This window comes from Nicotiana sylvestris, chromosome 12 (genome assembly GCF_000393655.2).
Source record: "Nicotiana sylvestris chromosome 12, ASM39365v2, whole genome shotgun sequence".
NCBI lineage: Eukaryota > Viridiplantae > Streptophyta > Magnoliopsida > Solanales > Solanaceae > Nicotiana > Nicotiana sylvestris.
In genome coordinates this window covers 111,004,931-111,023,903 of record NC_091068.1, presented here as the reverse complement: position 1 = coordinate 111,023,903, position 18,973 = coordinate 111,004,931, and the positions used below count along the sequence as shown (strand labels likewise).

The window sequence follows — 18,973 nt, the reverse complement described above, 5'->3', positions numbered from 1 at the left end:
ACCGACCTTACGTCACTCCGAAAGGTTTAGAATGTGATTCCATGAGTCGAGCATGCATTATATATATGTATCTATTTTACTCTACCGAGCCACGCTATAGTTGGCCGGGTACGGCACCTATTGTGCAACCACTGATCAGTTGGGTTTTACCGAGCTCCACGTGGCCGGGTACGATTCTACCGAGCCTATTATGGCCGGGTACGATATGATGATGATGATGCCCACAGAGGCGAATGCTTTAAAGGTTTATGTATTTATACATATGTATCATGCATTTCATGTAAGTAGCCCTCAGAGGTACTAAGATGTTACAGGTTGTATATTCTCTATCCTTGCTTACATTACTGATCGTATTTATGGTTCCTTGCCTTACATACTCAGTACTTTATTCGTACTGACGTCCTTTTATTTGTGGACGCTGCATGTCGTGCTGCAGGTCCTGATAGACAGGCAGGTGCAGCTCCCCCACCACAGTAGACTGTCCAGTTCAGCGGTGATTGGCGAGATCCCTTCTCCGGACTTGCCTTGGTCTTGGTATGCAATTTTTGTTATAGACATTATGGGTATGTCGGGGCCCTGTTCCGGCTATGTTGCAACACTTATGTTCTTTTAGAGGCTCATAGACAGGTGTCGGCTCATGTATAGTTTGGTATGCCTTGTCGGCTAGTTTTTGTTGTATAGTCTTTCATAGTAGCGTGGTAGCTCATACCTTATACGTAGTTTCTTGATTGTCTGGTCATCCCCTGCTATGTATGTTCATGCCGTCATATTTTATTGCTGGTTGTCCATGATCTAGGTCTACCATTTATATTGATCTTGTCAGCCTTAAAAGATAATAATGAAGGTTAGATGAAATGTACGTTGGTGCTCGGCAAGTGTGGTCGGGTGCTAGTCATGGCCCTTTAGTTTGGGTCGTGACAAAAACATGTTCATAGTAAATGCTCGCATGATAAAGCGACACGTGGAGCCGAAGACAGAAGTCAACCAAGTCTGAAGGCAACGATCTTGTTTGTTCCGGAAGGAAGTGATGTTCATGAAGACGAAATAAATGTTTGCCACCCGTTAGCATTTAATGGAGAATATTCTATAGCATTAAATATATAGACCGTTACAGAGAATAAGGCATTCGTTCCCTACCGTTACACATTATTCAATGGCCCTCATAATTGTCATTTAAGAATGACTTGATCCTAGTATCTTGTTCCCTAGGCACCATTTTATAAATAAAGAGTTCAACAACCATTGTAAAGGACACGAATTTTCTGACAAGCTAATACTATACTTTGCTCAAAAGCTTAATTTTATTTTATCCTCTTGCTCATTAATATTGTTCTTACTGCCTCCGGAAGCTTCGCTCCCGGAATCAAGATTTCTGTTGTTTTATTTCGATTTCAAGGCTAAGTCTTATATTCTTATTTAATTTGTTTTTTATTTTAGAGTTAAATCGCTTTACTTGTCTATAAATTACGTACAAATTCAATTGTACCGTTTTACGGGTAAACACTAATGAAATACTATGTTAGTGTATATTTAATTTTTTCAGTTCTTGAAAACTAAAAAAAAAAAAGACGAAATGCTTCTTTCAACCAAACAGTTTCACTTTTTTCAAAGTAAGTTTTCACTTTTTCTAGAAACGGAAAAATGAAAAATTACTGTACCTTCCTTTTTTGAAACAAACGCCATCGAAGGCGATATCTGGCGTCATTTGGAAACTAGTCGGTTGTTTTGATTTTCGGTGAATTCTGTCAATTGCACGAGAAAACTTTCCGTCTGCAAAAGCTTTGTCTCTTCCATCTCTTTCCCCGGCGAACTCCTCGGCGACTCTCTTTCTCCGGCGACATCCACCTGTAAATTCCTCTCTCTCTCTCTGTCGCTAGATATTCTCCTTTCAAATTGATTCATAATCGTAAAATGAAAATGAAGAATTGATCTTTGGATTTAACGCCTTTATGTCTCCACTGCGTGGATAAAGCCTAAATTCCGCTAGATTAATGTGTGATAGAGTAATAATTTACCTTTGAGAGGAGTACTATTTTGTGTGTGTGTGTGTTTGTGAAGAAAATGGAACAAAATAATTAAGGCCTTAAAAAACAAATGTATACGCCATGAATTTCCAATCATTTACCAAATCCTTCTTACTAGTCATACAACATATTTCAATTTCTGATAATTTGAAATCATTTTATTTGAAATACCATGTTGTTTAAACCATTTTATACAAATTGGTCTTTGATTTAATGCCTGGTATGTTGGAGAACTTCTGATTTTCTTCAGCAACAAATGTTATCTAAATGACTAATACTCCCCCTGGCCCCTATGTTCCAATTTATGCAACTTGCTTGACTCTGCATGAAATTTAAGGAAGAACAGAAGACTTATGGTATTACAATGCCATGTGGCTATAAAAGCTTCTCATTAAGGATAAAATGAGAAGTTTAAAGTTAAATTGTTTTCAAATATATAAGTGTGTCATTCTTTTTAGAACGGACTAATAAGGACTAGACTTTCTTTTTACGAATTGAAACCTGCAAATACTTAATCCTAAGAGGAGCCAGACGACAATGTGATCAATCTACATTGTTCTAGATTTTGTTGGTTTTTACTTTTCGGTTTTCCAGCTTAGGAATTGATTACGAAACTTTAGGCACATATTCTTTTTATCTTGCCTGTCAATATCTGGCGTCTGTGTTTGTTTTATCTTTTCTTTTAAGTGACATCTTATTTATAGGTTCATAAGAAAGTAACTCTTCTTGATGGCTTGATGTAATCAGAGAACTGATTGGATGTTTATGTGTAACTCACTTCTTAATTATTACAATTTTTTTGTTTGCTCCTGCATTCGCGCTACAGTTGCTGTTTACACCTGACGAACAATGCGAGGGCAGAAGAATTATTCACCTCCACCTTATATTCCTTTGGATCAGTCAGATGCAGAAGCACACCAGGTTTCTGCTGCAGAAGAAAATCAACAGAGCAAAAATGATGACTCAGCTCAGTGGAGTTCTGGAATCTGTGCTTGTTTTGATGATCCACAGAGCTGTACGCTACTCTCTGCTCTGTGATCTTGCTTTATGACAAGGGAAAAAAGTGAATGAAAGGTGCATCTTTGGGTAGTAAAATAAGAGTCATGATTAATTATTCTCTAGTCTTTTTAGGTGGCGATTATCAGTAAACTTTGAGTGCACCGCCTTTATATGCCTAGGACACCATTAAAATGCCTACTTTACTTAGTAAGATGATTTATAGCCACACAAATATCTATGACTCGTTTTAGACCACACGTTTCAAAAGTTTTATTTCTTTCTTAAACTCCGTGCCCCGTCAAACACCTCCACATAAATTGGAACGGAGGGAGTACTTTTCAATATTGAGGTAACCTTAAATTTGTTTACTCCTCGGAGGCTTGGACTTAAATACAACAGCTATTACGCCTCAATTCGAAGCTAGTGGGTTTTGGCTATGTGAATACTCACTATCCATTTCGCTCCATGTATAGTTGTTTAATTTCAATATTCAATAATTGGGACGCATGCCTGGGTGAGACGTCCCAATGTATTCAGTACTATTCGTCGTATATCTTTTGCTGGTCGTTAACCTACTGCAGCCTTCATCTTTTATTCTGGTTTGGGACCTACTATTTGAGCAAGCCCACACAGACGGAGTTCTTGGACTTAGATTTTATCTTGCTAGCACTGGAAGGGTACGAAAGATACAGTTGTGGCATAGGCATAGTCGTTTCGCTCTAGGTGCGTACCATGGGCCTGAAGATGCACATTTGAACTCTGCCAGCGGCCTGCACTCAACATTAGTCTTATGCTGGATGTATGTGCATGCATGCTTGTGTGTTGGTGTACAACATGAATTAGTACAACCTTTAGAGCTGTCTTAGTCCTGCACATTGAGGCGTAGTTGGTTGATATATTCCTTATCAAAAACTTAAAAATAGAAAAGATGCTGATTGATATATTCCATACAGTTCTGGGAAACACTTATGCGTTTCTGTTCCCAGCACTGCTCCCATTCTATTTCCAGATGTTTTTCTATTCCTCTCTCCCTTGTGGTCTCACTGTTTGTCATTGTCGTGAAGTAGTAATAATACAACTTCCAGAATTTCCTGAAACTGGTCAGCAGTGCCGATGGGCCTAGATCACCTTTTTCAACATAATATAAGATCAACAAAACAAGTGATAATGGAAGTGTGATTGGGGAAGTTCTCTACCTTTGGAGGGTTAATCATGTTCGTTGTCGGATTTAATAATACAACAACTGTTTCTGAGTTCTCTGGCGCCAAATGAATTATACTATTTGTTGGTTGATGACCTTGAGTTATTTGCTAAATGCAAAATTTTGAGCGCAGGTTTTATTGGACTTCTTTGCCCTTGCTTTCTGTTTGGGAAAAACGCGGAGTTCTTGGGGTCGGGCACCTTGATGGGATCATGTACGACTCACTTTATTTTGTGGGCGCTTTTCAACACAATTTGCTGCTTCTTAACTGAAGGCATTATTTTGGGTTTGCCTGGATGCTTTGTTGCATGTTATGCCTGTGGCTATCGAAGGACATTGAGATCAAAGTACAATCTTCAGGTAGCCATCTCTGTGGTTTTGCTATTTTTGTCCACATGGATGAGAATCTGATTTAGCATATTATCACTAGCTCTATTGATTCAATAGGAAAGACATATTTGGAAAATATGAGTGAAGTTAGATTGCCTGAAAATTTACCTTCAAGATAACCTCTCATATTTTCAGTGTTGTCTCTCATATTTTGCAAAGCAAATTACCCCTTGACATATGCATGGGTGGCTAGTCTGTTTTGCATGTTTTGAAGTATACGCCTTTTGAGGATGTTTCTTTACCTTGATGCATAAGTCTTTTAATGTTGCAAAGAGGACATAAGAATGCACTTGTAATAGTAAAATAATACTACACAAAACAAAAAGAAAGAAAAAATTGTGCTCCCCAAAAAGGATTTGGATTCCCGTTATAGTGTTAAATTATCTCAATATTGATGGCTTTATAAAGAGACTTTTATGATGGGAGAGTTTAAGTAACCGTTCCATTAGGAAGAAAAAAAGTTGAATTGTCTTAGAATTCCACATACATTCTTTAGGATCAGATGTTATCCTTAGAAGCTACAAAAGATTAAAAAGTTACAATTTGTAATTCGTAATCTGACTCCATGGAAGAGAAGATTACACATTATTTGAACAAGTACCTTCCGCTAGATAAAACTATCAAGAACTTGAAATCTAGAAATTAGGACTCCCTGTAGATAAAGAACTGACCTGTAGTTCCCTATTCTGTTTGGTTTAAACTGAAAATGTGTCCAAGTTGGAATATTTAGTATTGATTTATCAATTGAGTACACTGCAGTTTATAAGCAGTTAACCACCACTGCATTTTTCTTTCTTTACCGTGAATTCCTCACCTTCCTCTCTTCCCTTAGCTCCCATACCCCGCTGCCTTCCTCTATTCTGCGCTAATATATATGGTTGCAAGACTGATAAAGGACCACTTCTACCTTATAACAGACAGATGCAAACTGGTTAGATTGGGAACTTCCCATTAACGTTTTTATGTCCTGATTTATATGCAGGAAGCCCCTTGTGGAGACTTCGCGACACACTTTTTCTGCCACTTGTGTGCCATATGCCAGGAATACAGAGAGATCCGTGAAAGGTCTGGAGATTCAAGCTCCTCTGATCTTAGCTTAGTGGCAGTGACAGCCCCTCAAGTTCAGAAGATGGAATCAACTCCTGCAAACGAATAGATGTTGCATTTCTAGTGTCCAGAAGATCATTTTTCAATGCTGCCATTTTCCATATTATTCCACCTTTGTGTTCCTTTGTTTTTGGTCTTTATCTTCCACGTCTATTCTAGGGGTCTGAACTATATAATCATGTTGTAATATCTTGGTTTTATTGAGGTGAGTAAATAGTCGTCTACTCACTCTGTATTCTTGCTAGTTGAGTTGATATATATACATACATGGAAGTTGCTATGGCATCTGTTTGGTAGGAAGAAGGTTTTAGGAAACAGAACTTTTGTAAAAATTCTGTAACAGAAAATTTATTATATAAGATTTTTTTTTAATATTTAGTTTATATGGTATTCTGTCATTAATCATAGAAACTGGTGTTACCCTTTGTTGCCAAACTAATGTAATTGTTGAAAGTTTCTTGTTTTGTTAGTGATTCACTCTCTCCCCAACTAAAACAGGAAGCGAAATAACTAGTTCCGCATGAACCTAGAAGGATCAAGTGCTATGACTTAGACTATTAATTCAGACATTGGAAGAGTTTTAAGTTTTCTGCACTGACATTGTGAAAATATATACACAATTTTACAGTGTAAATGTTTTAGATTATATACGGACAATATATAGAATCTTTTATCATGGGTTAAATAGTTTTAGCCTTCTATTCCTGTCTAACATATTCTGATGAAAGGGTTAAGCCATTTCGATAATTCAATAGCAAATGTGACTCCAAAACTAGTTCAAAAACTTGTGTAACTTTTTGAAAACTGAAGTACTGTCAAATATATGTGTTTGCAACTAATTTTCAACACATGAAAATAAACTGCAATTACAAAATAAGAGAAAAATATTTTTACTAATCAATTGTGAGTACAATTCTATTTCTCCCTTGATTCTTCTCTCCTGATTATCTCCGTGATTCGAGGGTTGAAGCCGTGTATTTCTCGAATGTAGGATGATTTGATCTCTTTGTGAATATCCCAAAAGTTTATGGGATTTTGAGACGCCTCTCCAAGGGAATATGTATCCCTGAGTTAGAGTTTAGGGTAGACTAACCTCTAGAAACCCTAATAGACTCCTAGGATTTATAGAGTCCTGTAGTATCTTTAACTTAGATTTGGCTTGATCCCTTAAAATTTCGATGTCTACAATATGTATACACAAAATTATATTCCTTTCACTTTTTCATGGCAGGGACCAACGTATCTATTTCTGGTACTGGAGTTGTATATATGTAGTTAGAAATTGTTAACAAAATATATATTTATACTAAATTCGCGAGCTTTTGCTCTTGCATGATAAGTTGGTTTGAAGGTTGTAGAGGTCTGAAATTGGAGATGCATCACTGCTAGAAGAGTCCCTTTTCAATGCATCTTGAACTTGAGCAGCAAACTGCAAATTCCATATTGCATCCTCTACTGATGGCCTGTCTTCTGCATCTTGTAACAAACACCTGCTACATATCTCAATCATTGTCTTCAACGATTCGTCCAAGCAATAATTTCTAATTGCTGGATCAACCACATTCTTTCTTTCCACTTCATTAGCCATTATGCTCTCTTGCAACTGCATATGATATGCAGAGTAAAAAAGAGTGAATGAGCTAAGGATCTTATTATAAGAATATCAGCCATATATTCTTCAGTAATCGGTCCAAAATAGGCGTGTTTGGTATGAAGAAAATCATTTTTCAGGAAGACATTTTCCACAGTAAAGTCATTTTCTGGTGTTTGGTTATCAAACATTTTTCATCATAGGGAATCATCCTCATTTCATATCAAGAGAAACTATTTTTCTGGTCTGTTCTTTTTAATAGCTCAAGATGAAGTTTTGGAATTAAGAAGAGTGAAAAGGAAGTGTTAGTCATACCTGATTTTGTATAAATCGCGCTTCATTCTTGGTATTTATCTGCCTCCCGCTAATTATCTCCAATAATATTACTCCAAAGTCAAATACATCCGACTTATCTTCATAATTTGCCCTGTGCATCAGTAAAGGTAAAGATTGAGCAATGTGTATGCTTATAGTGGAACTAATACAATTTTCTTTGCTCCTATGTGAAGGGCAGTCCAGTGCACAAAGCATCCCGCGTTCATGCAGGGTTCGGAAAAGGGCCGCACCCCAAGGGGGTGAAATTAGCAAAATAAAGAACATTTATGCATACCTTACACTCTTCAGCTCTTTAGAACCACTAGATAAATTTTGAAAGTTTTCCTACAAATTTGCACAGATAGCGGAATCAGCCAATTTTGCAGGATAAACTTCTTTTGTATGTCAGAATTGACATATACAACTTTGTGAAGTCTATTATCTCACCTTTACATTCTCAGACAGAATAGGCAAATTATAGCTGCAAGTTTTTGCGACAAGGTTCTGATCCAACACAATATCTGTTATTTTCAGATTATTTGAAAATATTCCAGGCACTATTCTGGTATGCAGAAACTGTATTCCTCTTGCTACTCCTATAGCAGTTGCTATACGTTGTGTCCAAGTTAGTCTTCGTTTAGCATGTCTATCTGCCAAAAAGAAATAGGATAGTTAGAAACAGAGAATATCGAATTCCTTATATTGATCTGCTAAGCACATTATTTGGTATATAAGTATAAACACTTGTTAAATAATTACCAGAGATCCAGCTCCTTAGGTTCCCATTTGGTACATATTCGAAGACGAGAAATATCCTGCTAACACTTGAATCATCCAAGTAGCACTCGAAGCAGTGTCCAAGAGTGCTGACCAGATGGTGTCTAAGTTTTGACATCAGTTCGATATGATGCATAACATTTTGACTACTGTTGCCTTGCTTCATTTTCAGGCGTCTAATTGCGATGTGTGAACCATCTTTCAGCTGACCTCTGTATGTCTGAATTCAAAAAAAAAGAAAAGAAAATCAGCAAGTTTATGAGCCTTTGTCTACAGAGGTGGAGCGAGCATTGCTACTAACTGGGTTCTAAATTTAATATTTATATAAATTTAGTAAATTTCTTAACACAAATATAATGTTTGAGCAAAAGTTACTGGGTTCGGCTGAACCCGCACTTAGGCTTCTACCTCCGCCCCTGTTTGTCTATCAAGCTTTCACAAGATTGTTCATATATGTAGTTTATTTTTGCAGCTCTTACTTTCGCTCGAATATGAGTATATCCCTACGAGGAGCTTATATCGTGTCATACCTTGTTGACACGCACTCATCTAAACAAGTGATTGGTTGTAGAATGAGAGAGGAATTCTTCTATAACTACCTAAACAGGATAAGGTATAGTGTAACATATCAGATTAAGAGTTCACCACCTGATCTATGGGATGTTAACCCTCGGAGGACGGGTAAGAATGTCCATTTAAAGGAGCGGACCGATGGGTTTTTTTTCAAGCACGGATAGAACGATCTAAAGTGGTGGTGCAACTGAGAGAGATGGCCATATCATTCTAAAGCATCTGAATATGTATCATTCTATAGCTCATTTTTTGGTGCCAAAACGATCAAGGATGATAGTACCATGACATAGTACGGTAAGAAAGAAAAAGTAAGGACAACGTAAGGTACTAGGTAATTTTGAAATGCAATACCTGGCCGTCAGAATTGTTGCCTATAAAAGTTGCTGCATCAAAGTTGTTTGTTGCTACCTTAAGCTCTTCCAAGGAAAAGGTCCGATAAGACGGAAGGCTAAGTGATCCCAGCTTCATTGCTTGAGTAACATATCCTTGTACATAGAGAAGAAAAACAATGTGGCAAATAAGCTGAAGTTAGGATCAAAAGGAAACTTTGTTTATTTAGGCTTTTTCCCTTTCCTATTCTGCACTTCGCATGCAGGAAAGCCAAGACTACTGTACTATGCTTCTATGCTAAGACAAGAACTTGGATGTCAATCCAAACAATCTTTGTGCTCAAAACCTGAAATTAACTTTGCTTTTAACCCCTTTCCGCTTGAGCATTCACTATATGACCGTTTCAATCAACGTATTGGGTGGCCGAGTTAAGTGATAGAGAATACAGAAAGAAGAGAGGAATCTTACTTGCATCTGTGAATAACTTCAAGGTATATGCAGATGATGCATTTTCTACTATTAATCTTGTTGGGGTTTTTCGTGCAGCTTCCTTCGCAAGAAAGTTCCTGACAATCAAAATAGTTGCACAAACTAGCACAACACCCGTGATACTACCACAAATGATCAAAGCAAGAACCACTTTTGAAGATGGTTTTTGTTTGTGATGATGAGGTAAGATACCGACAGCCAATGCTTCATTCCGACAGAAAGAAAATGGATGTTGACTACTGTCTCCAGTTGCTAAACAGTTATTAGAGAAATGCACAATCCTGTGCTTAGAACCGGTCACAAGACAACTAGGTAATCTTCCACTCAACAGGTTAGTCGATAAATCCACAAAATCCAATCCGGCATTGCATTGATTATCTTCAAAAACCATTCCCGTAAACTTATTTCCTGCAACGTCAAGATAAGTGATCGATGGCAAAGATAACAAAGACGGAGGAAACGGCCCCATAAATCTGTTTAAAGAAATATCCATATGTTCAAGATGATTGTAGGATTGAACTTTCTCTGGAATGCCTGCAGTGAACTTATTGTTCCTCAACACAATGCTTTGAATTTTGCTGCTAACTCGAGGAAATTTAGGCCCAAAAGAGTTATCTGCCAAATCCAGAACCTGAAGGTTTTCTAGACTGCTAAGATCAGGCACATCACCAGTAAAATTATTCCTCGAAAGTGCAAGTAAGCGAAGATTATGCAAATCTTGAAGTGTATCAGGTAAATGTCCATCTAAAGAATTGTTCTTCACACTCAAAACTGCCAAAACCATTAGCGAACCAATGCCATTTGGAAGTTTTCCGGTGAACTTATTACCATCTAATACTAAAGTTTGGAGGCTCGTTAACGATGAAATTTCTCGGAGTATGTCACCCTGAAAGTAATTTGAACTTAGGTCTAATATCTCCAGTAATGAAAGTCTTGAAAGTTTACTAGGCAATGGCCCCCATAAACCAAGGGAAACTAATCTTAGAACTTTCAAGCTGGGTAGTTTAACAAGTGTAGTGACAAACGAATCGATCGAGAAGTACTTTGGAAATGCAGAAGCCCCTTTTACCCCTATTATATGAAGCTGAGTAATGCTTTCCTCATAGCAGATAACAGTAACAGTTGAACTTGGCTCAGTTTTACAGAAATGTGTGTCATTGTTCCAACTACTCAAAGCAGGTGGATAATTCAGAAGATTTTGAATCCTCAATAGAGTCTCTACTTGCGAAGATTGTAGTTGCTCTGAGAAGCTGACTGAGAGTAATATAAAAGCCAAAACTAGAAGATTTTGTAGTCCTAAATGCTTTTCCATCAGCAAAAACTAATATTTGAACACTGAAAGAAGTAAGAAAATTACACTTTGAGCTTTGTGATACACTGCAATTGCTTCAGAACTTGGGAAGTTCTCACTACTTCAGCTCAAATTTGGTAAGCCATCAAGATCAAACTCTGCATCCATAGAATTTAGAATAACAATTAAAAAAAAAAAAGAATATTATTAATCAACTTAATAAGATAAATTCATAATTTTATATCTTCAGCTCAAATATTTGGAGAAAAAGAACTAAAAGCAAGAAGAGCCCCACCCCACCCTCCAAAAAAAAAAGACCAATCCAAGAAAAGATGAAGTCTTGAGAAATATAGAACACATTAGTGCAAATGTATCACCATCCTTATCCTTCACATAATGAGATAATCACCACAATTTTTTTTTTTTAAAGTACAAATGAACTGTTGCAATTATTTTTCATATTGTTGGATAATTGGAAGGGGGGGGGGGATGAATGAAGTAATAATGCAGACAATTGTAAAGTAACCATGGACTTGAAAGCTTACACTTTGGAGAAATACCAAGAAAACAGAAGGAAGAAAAATATATGGTGACCTACAAATGAAGTAAAAGACCAACTCTTCTTCTTTACAGATAACTTCAAACACAAACTTAACCAACTATTCTTCTTCAAACAATTCTCAGTGAAACAAATTTATATTATATTCTCTTCTCTTTTCTTTTTAACATTTCCCTCAAGAGTAAAGTAGTACTATGATATATTTATAGTTTTTATGAAGGGAAAAAAATCTGATTCTCGACTTTACATAGGAGGCTGCAAACAAGTGTCAGTTATAAGCACTAGCATTTAGAGAGAGCAGAGACCAACAACACCTGGGTAATCCCACACGAATAGTCTGGGAGGATAGCGTTTACATAGACCTTGCCCGTGCACGTGAGATAGATAAATTGTTTTTGATAGACTCTCGACGTAAGGAAAAAGTAAAACAAGTTTGAAGGAGAAAAATAGTAGTGAAGAGGCCATGTTGGAAATAACGGAGAAATGAAACAGTAACGACATCAAAATAATAAGATGTATGTAATATTAAAAACGGAAAAGGGCCTAAAATGCCCCTTTACTTTATGAAATAGGACAGGCTAGCCCTCCATTAAAAGTTGGTCTTTATTCTGCTCTTGCCGTCAACAAATGGGCTCGTATATGCCCTCCATCACTAACGGAAAACTCATAAAGTCATGTGGAATATATGTGAGGGCAAGTTAGACCTAGTTCGAATTGTACAGGAGCATATATGAGTCAATTATAATAGTAATTTCTCAAACACTTCACAACTCCGTATCAGTTTACTTAGACATCTATTTAACAACACCAAACTAATTATCACAACAAATAAACTAAGTCATAGACACAAACATTCAAATGAACGGCAATGACTTCATTAAATCCTAGTAGCTCAAAAGGGTCGAATCATAACAAAAGACAATAAAAGACAATGTCGGAATGTTCTAGTAGCTCAAATGGGTCGAATAGGAGGTGTTATTACGGACTTACTGCCAATTATTTCATGGCATGGGCACCTTTAAATGCTAGGAGAAGGTTTTTCAAGCGCCCGAAGCATGAGGTAAGTAATTTTTTTATGGGTTTTTTTAATTATTCCGATTTGCTTGTAAATTTGTTTTATTTATTTTTGGTTTTTAGGATGAAAAATATTCCTATTGGGAATGGCAAGATGAAGAGCTTCCTCCTACAGTTTCAAATCTCATATGCGATTTAAAGAAGGAAAAGGAAGCTCTAATCCGTGAAAGAAATGCTCTCTAGAGGGAAATTTGATCTTGAGAATATTATGATGCTCATCGATCATGGAGGAATAGAAGCCTTGGAATTAGAAAAAAATGTTCTAATGAAGAAAGTGACCGATTTAGAGTACTCAGTTGTGTTTGATGCTAAATTTCGGAAGAAGATATAGATTTTCATGTGTGTGATATTGGGATGTCTTGTTATGTTCTTTGGATCAGTGCGAAATGATATGTAATGTTAGTGTTATTGTGGCTTAATTGTTGTATTTTATTATGTAATGAAGCTTTATGTTTTTATACAAGAATTTAATAAAATCATTGTCGTTCATTTGTTGTGTCTATGACTGAGTTTATTTGCTATGATAATTAGTTTGGTGTCGTCAAATAGGTGTCTAAGTAAACTGATATGGAGTTGTGAAGTGTTTGAGAAATGACTATTATAACTGACTCATATATGCCCCTGTACAATTCGAACTAGGTCTAATTTGCCCTTACATATATTCCACGTGGCTTTATGAGTCTTCCGTTAGTGATGGAGGGCATATACGAGCCCATTTGTTGACGGTAAGGGCAGAATAGAGACCAACTTTTAACGGAGGGCTAGCCTGTCTTATTTCATATAGTAAAAGGGCATTTTAGGCCCTTTTTCGTATTAAAAAAATTACGGAATAGGATAATACGAGAATAATACTAATACAACTGATACATAGAAGGTGGAGCAGATAAGGTGCTCCAAATTGTCACCATGCCTATCCCATAGGAAAGTAATTGCTCTTCGACTATTTACTAACCTTCTACCTTAACGGCAGTGTAAGGTGCACCTCAACTATTTTACCTATATTTTCAATTATTAACTCTGCCAGTAAGTAATGGATAACTATTTTTCATCCGGGTCAATACAAAAGTTTAAAGCTATTTAGGCTATAAAAAGAACTCGGTTTTAGAAAGACTACTAGATGCCAAATTACAGGAAGTGTTAAGTTTTTGTTCTGATTTTCTTATTAAATTTGGTTTTTTATCACTCGATAGAAAGGATAATATATTTGTCATAATTAAGTTTTTCTTTTTTTTAGAAGGAAATTATAAATCTCTTATATTTGGTTAGTCATTTTTCTTGGAGGAAAATATTTTGGACTTTTATAAATTAAGGATCCTTCCTTTTCATTTAGTAACATTCACAATGTAGCCATATGGGATTTGAGAATCTTGTTTGTGGGAGAATTTCGAGACAAGTGTTAGCCTGCTACTTGTGTTTGCCTCTTTGTGAGGTAGTTATCTCGATATTTTGTACTCTCTTTTATATAGTAGATTGCTCATATCCGTCTGTGGACGTAGGTCAATTGATTGAACCATGTTAAATATTTGTGTCTCTTTTAATATATTTCTCTTTTATTGTCAAGGGTTTGCTTTACCAGCTTCCACATGACACTTGGTTATTTCTATCCTAACAGGCGGCTAATTCTCACCTTTCATTCTTTTCCAGAGATTTTTTATTCAAATGAAAATATGCCTTCTATATTTCAAATTGCAAAAGTTTAATTCATAACTAATAGTATAATCTTTTAAAATGAGCTTAATAATACAAGGGATGAATTGATCAATGTCCAATATTACACTTAAATAGTCAAACTTACAATTAAAAAAATAATGTCGCAACCAAAATGTAGTTGAATGGGGATATCAAGAAAATGTTAAAACTAATTTGTCTTTTGACAAAGATTCATTATATTCTTTTTTAATATTTTAAAAAACAAAATTAAATAACTTCTATCATTTTTTATTTAAATGTTTATTTCTTTAATTTTATTTTCAAGAAACAAACTTTTTCTCGAAGTTACACGCTATAGGAAGTAATTACATTTATTTGCAGCAAATAAAATAATCAAATTGGTCCCGAAATAAAAAGTTATCTTCTATTGTTACTCTTTCTTTGAGCATAATAAAGCATGTTTTCAAATACTATACTTTTTGTTTTTCAAGATCATAGAGATTGCCAAGTCATTATATTATAGAAAGAAAAGGAGAGAACAAAAAAGGGAAAAAAATATTATAGCTTTAGTAGGCGTTTGGACATAAAAAAAGTAATTTAAAAAAAAAATTATGTTTGGAGTTACATTGAAAAATGATATTCGAATTTGAAATTATATTTGGACATGCATTTCACTTGAAAAAATATTACAATTTGTGAGTAGGAAAAAAAAATTCTGAAAATTTTGAAAAAGTGGGTTTTTTCTAAAAAAAATATCTCATTTTTGATTTTTTTTTTCCTTCAAAATCTTACAAAATTTCACGGACAAACACATTTTTGATAAAAGAATTTAAAAAAAAATTATGGACAAACAGGGCTTAAGACTTTAGGCTGAGAATCTATACTGTTGGGTAATTAGGAAAAGAAAGGATAAACGGAAATTATCCTCTGTTAGGAGTATTTGTTTTGTATAAAAAAGATTAAGAACAAATAAGAAAGAAACATTATTTTCCAATTAAGCCCACTTCCACAGTCTGATTCCAAAGAAAAAATTGGTAAAAGGTTTTCTTTTTCCAATTAATTTCCTCTTCAACCAAAAATCTCTTCAATTCCTTCTACTTAGGGTGGTATGTGTTGGCAGGAAAGGAAATGTTTTCCATGGAAAATAAGTGGTTTTATCATTTATTTTGTCCATGTTTGATTGGTGAGTGAAAAACTTTTTCCGAAAAATATTTTTTAGTGTTTGGTTAGAAAATAGAAAATATATTTTTAGGAAAATATCTTTTATGCTACTCTCCTCACCCCTTCCCCCAAGTCTTCATGTTTCCTCGCTCCCCCCTCCCCTCTAAATACTCAAAGTTTTCAGGACTCTATTTTCTTAAACAATTTAATTATTCTTCTAAAAAATTCACACAAACCCAAAGGAACTAATGTGTTACCAAAGGCGTCTGAATAAAACTCGTGGCCTAAAGCCAAACTTTAATAAGGGACCTTAATTTTTTTTTATCTATAGTATAGTTATCTCGCAAAATATAGGATTAATATTACATTGGTTTGTTTTTCTTTCTTACTTTTTTTCTATAGTGGAGTTATCTTATAAAATATAATATTAATATTCACATCGAAGAAAATTCAAGTTAATAAGATGTTCGCCACGTATTTACAATTTGTTACCTTGGATCTTATTGTAAAAAATATATGAAGATATGGGGAGGGTGGATTGGTGGGGATGGGGAATAGGGTTCGGAGAGTTAAAAAAAGAGTTTTGGAAAATATTTTTTTCTTCTCTTGATAGGGAAAACATTTTCCTCTGAATTAGAGAAAAATAAGTTCATGAGGAAAATATTTTCCAAAGCATTTAAGCCAACCAAATATGAGAAAATTGAAAAGCATTTTCCGAAAAATATTTTTCTTCGCACCAAACACCGCTTATTTGCTTTTCCTTTTCCTTTCATTTCGAACAATGCATAGAGAACCAATATCAGAAACACCACTCATCAAAAGGAAAATTTTAATTCCATATATAAAATAGGTCCAAATAAAGTCCAGTTGATATAAAAAATTTATATAGTCAATTCCAACTAATTTGTTAGTACAGAATGTAGTTAATTTATGTGCACTGACAATAACTAAAAATAGGTATGTTCTTTAATTTGTTATTTTGTCCATTAAATACAAGTAGGATTCTAAACTTCATTTCACTTGTATAGTGGTCTCACTTATATTTCACGTGACTCAAAGCTTCGACTTATGAGTGCAAAGTACCCTAAACTTATGGAATAATCGTAATTAAATTTGAACTCAAATTTCTTTGAGGTTTTTATTATCTTTGGCCTTTGTTTTATCTTAGGCTCCGATATTTTGGTGTGATATTTTTTCAAACAAAATAAGGGCATAAATATCAATTTGCTGTACTTGGCTGTGAGCTTTCGCTTTCTGATTCAGGCCTGATGGGATTTTTTGGCTAAACAACAAACACAGTATCCTTGCTGGGGATTTGCATCTATATCCGCTTTTTGGGTCACGTTTTAATTTATATCTGCTTTGCAAAAAAAATTACAAGCGTATTCACTTTTCGCGTAAACTTCAGGCATACGGGCCTGAAATAGCAAAGGCAATCACGCAAACTTCAGCATTATAGTAAACGGGCCTGAAGTTGTTTGTAATTTTTAAACTTAAGCATTCTACTAGCTGAAGTTTTGTTCTCTATTTGCTGAACTTCAGCATGTTTTAGCTGAAGTTTTGCCCTGGATTCAATAGTTTTGACGTAAAACTTTTTCAAAAACTTCAGCAGAAAATGCTGAAGTAATTTAGTTCATTTGTAAAAACTTCAGCACTAAATAAGCTGAAGTTTTGTCCTGGATTCATTAATTTTGTCATAAAGCTTTTTCAAAAACTTCAGTAGAAAATGCTGAAGTTATTTAATTCATTTGTAAAAACTTCAGCACTAAATAAGCTGAAGTTTTGTCCTGAATTCATTAGTTTTGTCATAAAGCTTTTTCAAAAACTTCAGCAGAAGATGCTGAAGTTTTTAGTTCATTTGTAAAAATTTCAACACTAAATAAGCTGAAATTTTTGTCCTACAGTCGTACTAGCTGAAGTTTCAAAGTGTCATGACCCTAACTCGGACCCGGTCGTGATGGCGCCTCTCGTGAAGACAAGGCCAGCCAACTATTCCCAATTCGACGTTAAACAGTTAAAATAACAGTAAAACAATCTAAGACATGATTAATAATACGAAGTAACAGATAATATCGATAAAAATGCAGAAGTACAACCCAACACAGCCCTAACCGGGGTGTCACAAGTCATGAGCATCTATAAAACCTAATACAAGTCTGAAAAGTCTACGAACTGTTACAAATGTCTGATAAGAGATAGAAATGATAAAGAGGGAGAAACACGGGTCTGCGGACGTCAAGCAGCTACCTCATGAACTCCAAATGTCTAACGGGAGATCTCAACTCGCACTGGCAGGATCAACAATGCCTGAATCTGCACACAGGGGTGCAGGAAATAAAGTGAGTACTCCAACTCAGTGAGTAACAAATGTAAATAAAGACTGAAAGCAAAAAATCACGTAAAGCACAAAGCATTCTATAATGAAGCAGTAAAACCATTTAAAAATCAGCGATTCAGTGAAAGCTAGGTAAAATCCTTTGTATCAAATTTTACTTCCTGAAAAGCCTTTTTTAACAATTAAGCAGGTAATTGACAAGCAATTATGAAAAATAAACACATAAAGGTTCGCCCCTCGGGCACAGTATCAACAAATCCGCCCCTCGGGCAACATCTCAGAACAGTACCAGCCCCTCGGGCAATCACATAGAACAATACCAGCCCCTCGGGCTCAATCTCACATCACAATGGGTATTCGCGCTCACTGGGGGTGTGCAGACTCTTGGAGGGGCCCCTTACAGCCCAAGCGCAATATCAAGCCATCTCGTGGCATCAACACTAGGCCCTGAGCCTCATATCAATCAAGCCACCTCGTGGCGTACATATCTCAGGCCCTCGGCCTCAAATCAATATCAGTATTTCCTCACAACATAGGTCATCGACCTTACTAAGTCAAAATCTTCACAAGCCCCTCATGCAATAGTAAAACAGTGTTTCTCAGCCCAAACATCATTTAAAATATCATTTAAGTAATAAAAATGAGTAAACATGGCTGAGTATGAAAATAGTGGGAAAATAGCATGACTAAGTTCAAATATAAAGTCAAACAGTGAAAACATATCAGTGAAAAGCCCCGAAGGGTTCAAATAGTTGGCACGAAGCCCAAATAATGATGATAGCAAACAGTTTTCAATCAAATACGCGGTAAAACCATCAATCGGGACGAACCAAGTTACAATCCTCAATAGTGCACAACCCCACGCTCGTTATCAAGCGTGTGCCTCACCTCAATATAGCACTACGATGTGCAATCCGGGGTTTCAAACCCTTAGAACATCATTTACAATCATTACTCACCTCGAACCGGCTAAATCTCTAGCTCGTGACGCCTTTGCACCTCGAATCGGCCTCCACGCACGTCGAATCTATCCAAAATCAGAACGAGGACGTCAAAATATGCTAAGGGAACGAAGCCAACGCGAAAACAATCAATAAAGGGCACAAA

At 35.7% G+C, this 18,973-nt stretch overlaps 2 protein-coding genes across 6 annotated transcripts; one reads left to right on the top strand and one right to left on the bottom strand.

Annotated features, from left to right (window-relative positions):
* Nucleotides 1-1,697: 1,697 nt before the first annotated feature.
* On the top strand, nucleotides 1,698-6,104 carry LOC104244116 (protein PLANT CADMIUM RESISTANCE 10). The gene is made up of 4 exons (XM_009799434.2): nucleotides 1,698-1,847; nucleotides 2,851-3,039; nucleotides 4,358-4,584; nucleotides 5,597-6,104. Exons 2-4 carry the CDS (start codon nucleotides 2,874-2,876, stop codon nucleotides 5,768-5,770), a joined length of 567 nt encoding a protein of 188 aa, XP_009797736.1. The 5' UTR covers nucleotides 1,698-1,847; nucleotides 2,851-2,873; the 3' UTR covers nucleotides 5,771-6,104.
* Nucleotides 6,105-6,911: 807 nt separating this feature from the next.
* Nucleotides 6,912-12,062, bottom strand: LOC104244117 (probable inactive leucine-rich repeat receptor-like protein kinase At3g03770). 5 transcript variants are annotated; one of them, XM_009799438.2, is made up of 8 exons: nucleotides 11,961-12,062; nucleotides 9,776-11,245; nucleotides 9,329-9,462; nucleotides 8,387-8,624; nucleotides 8,075-8,277; nucleotides 7,923-7,972; nucleotides 7,628-7,739; nucleotides 6,912-7,324 (listed from the first exon to the last, which is right to left on the bottom strand). In XM_009799438.2, exons 2-8 carry the CDS (start codon nucleotides 11,106-11,108, stop codon nucleotides 7,028-7,030), a joined length of 2,367 nt encoding a protein of 788 aa, XP_009797740.1. In that variant the 5' UTR covers nucleotides 11,109-11,245; nucleotides 11,961-12,062; the 3' UTR covers nucleotides 6,912-7,027. The 5 variants fall into 5 exon arrangements, with proteins under 5 accessions (XP_009797740.1, XP_070021646.1, XP_009797739.1 ...); XM_070165545.1 differs by having other exon boundaries at nucleotides 11,952-12,051; XM_009799437.2 differs by having other exon boundaries at nucleotides 11,894-11,965.
* Between the last annotated feature and the right edge of the window lie 6,911 nt (nucleotides 12,063-18,973).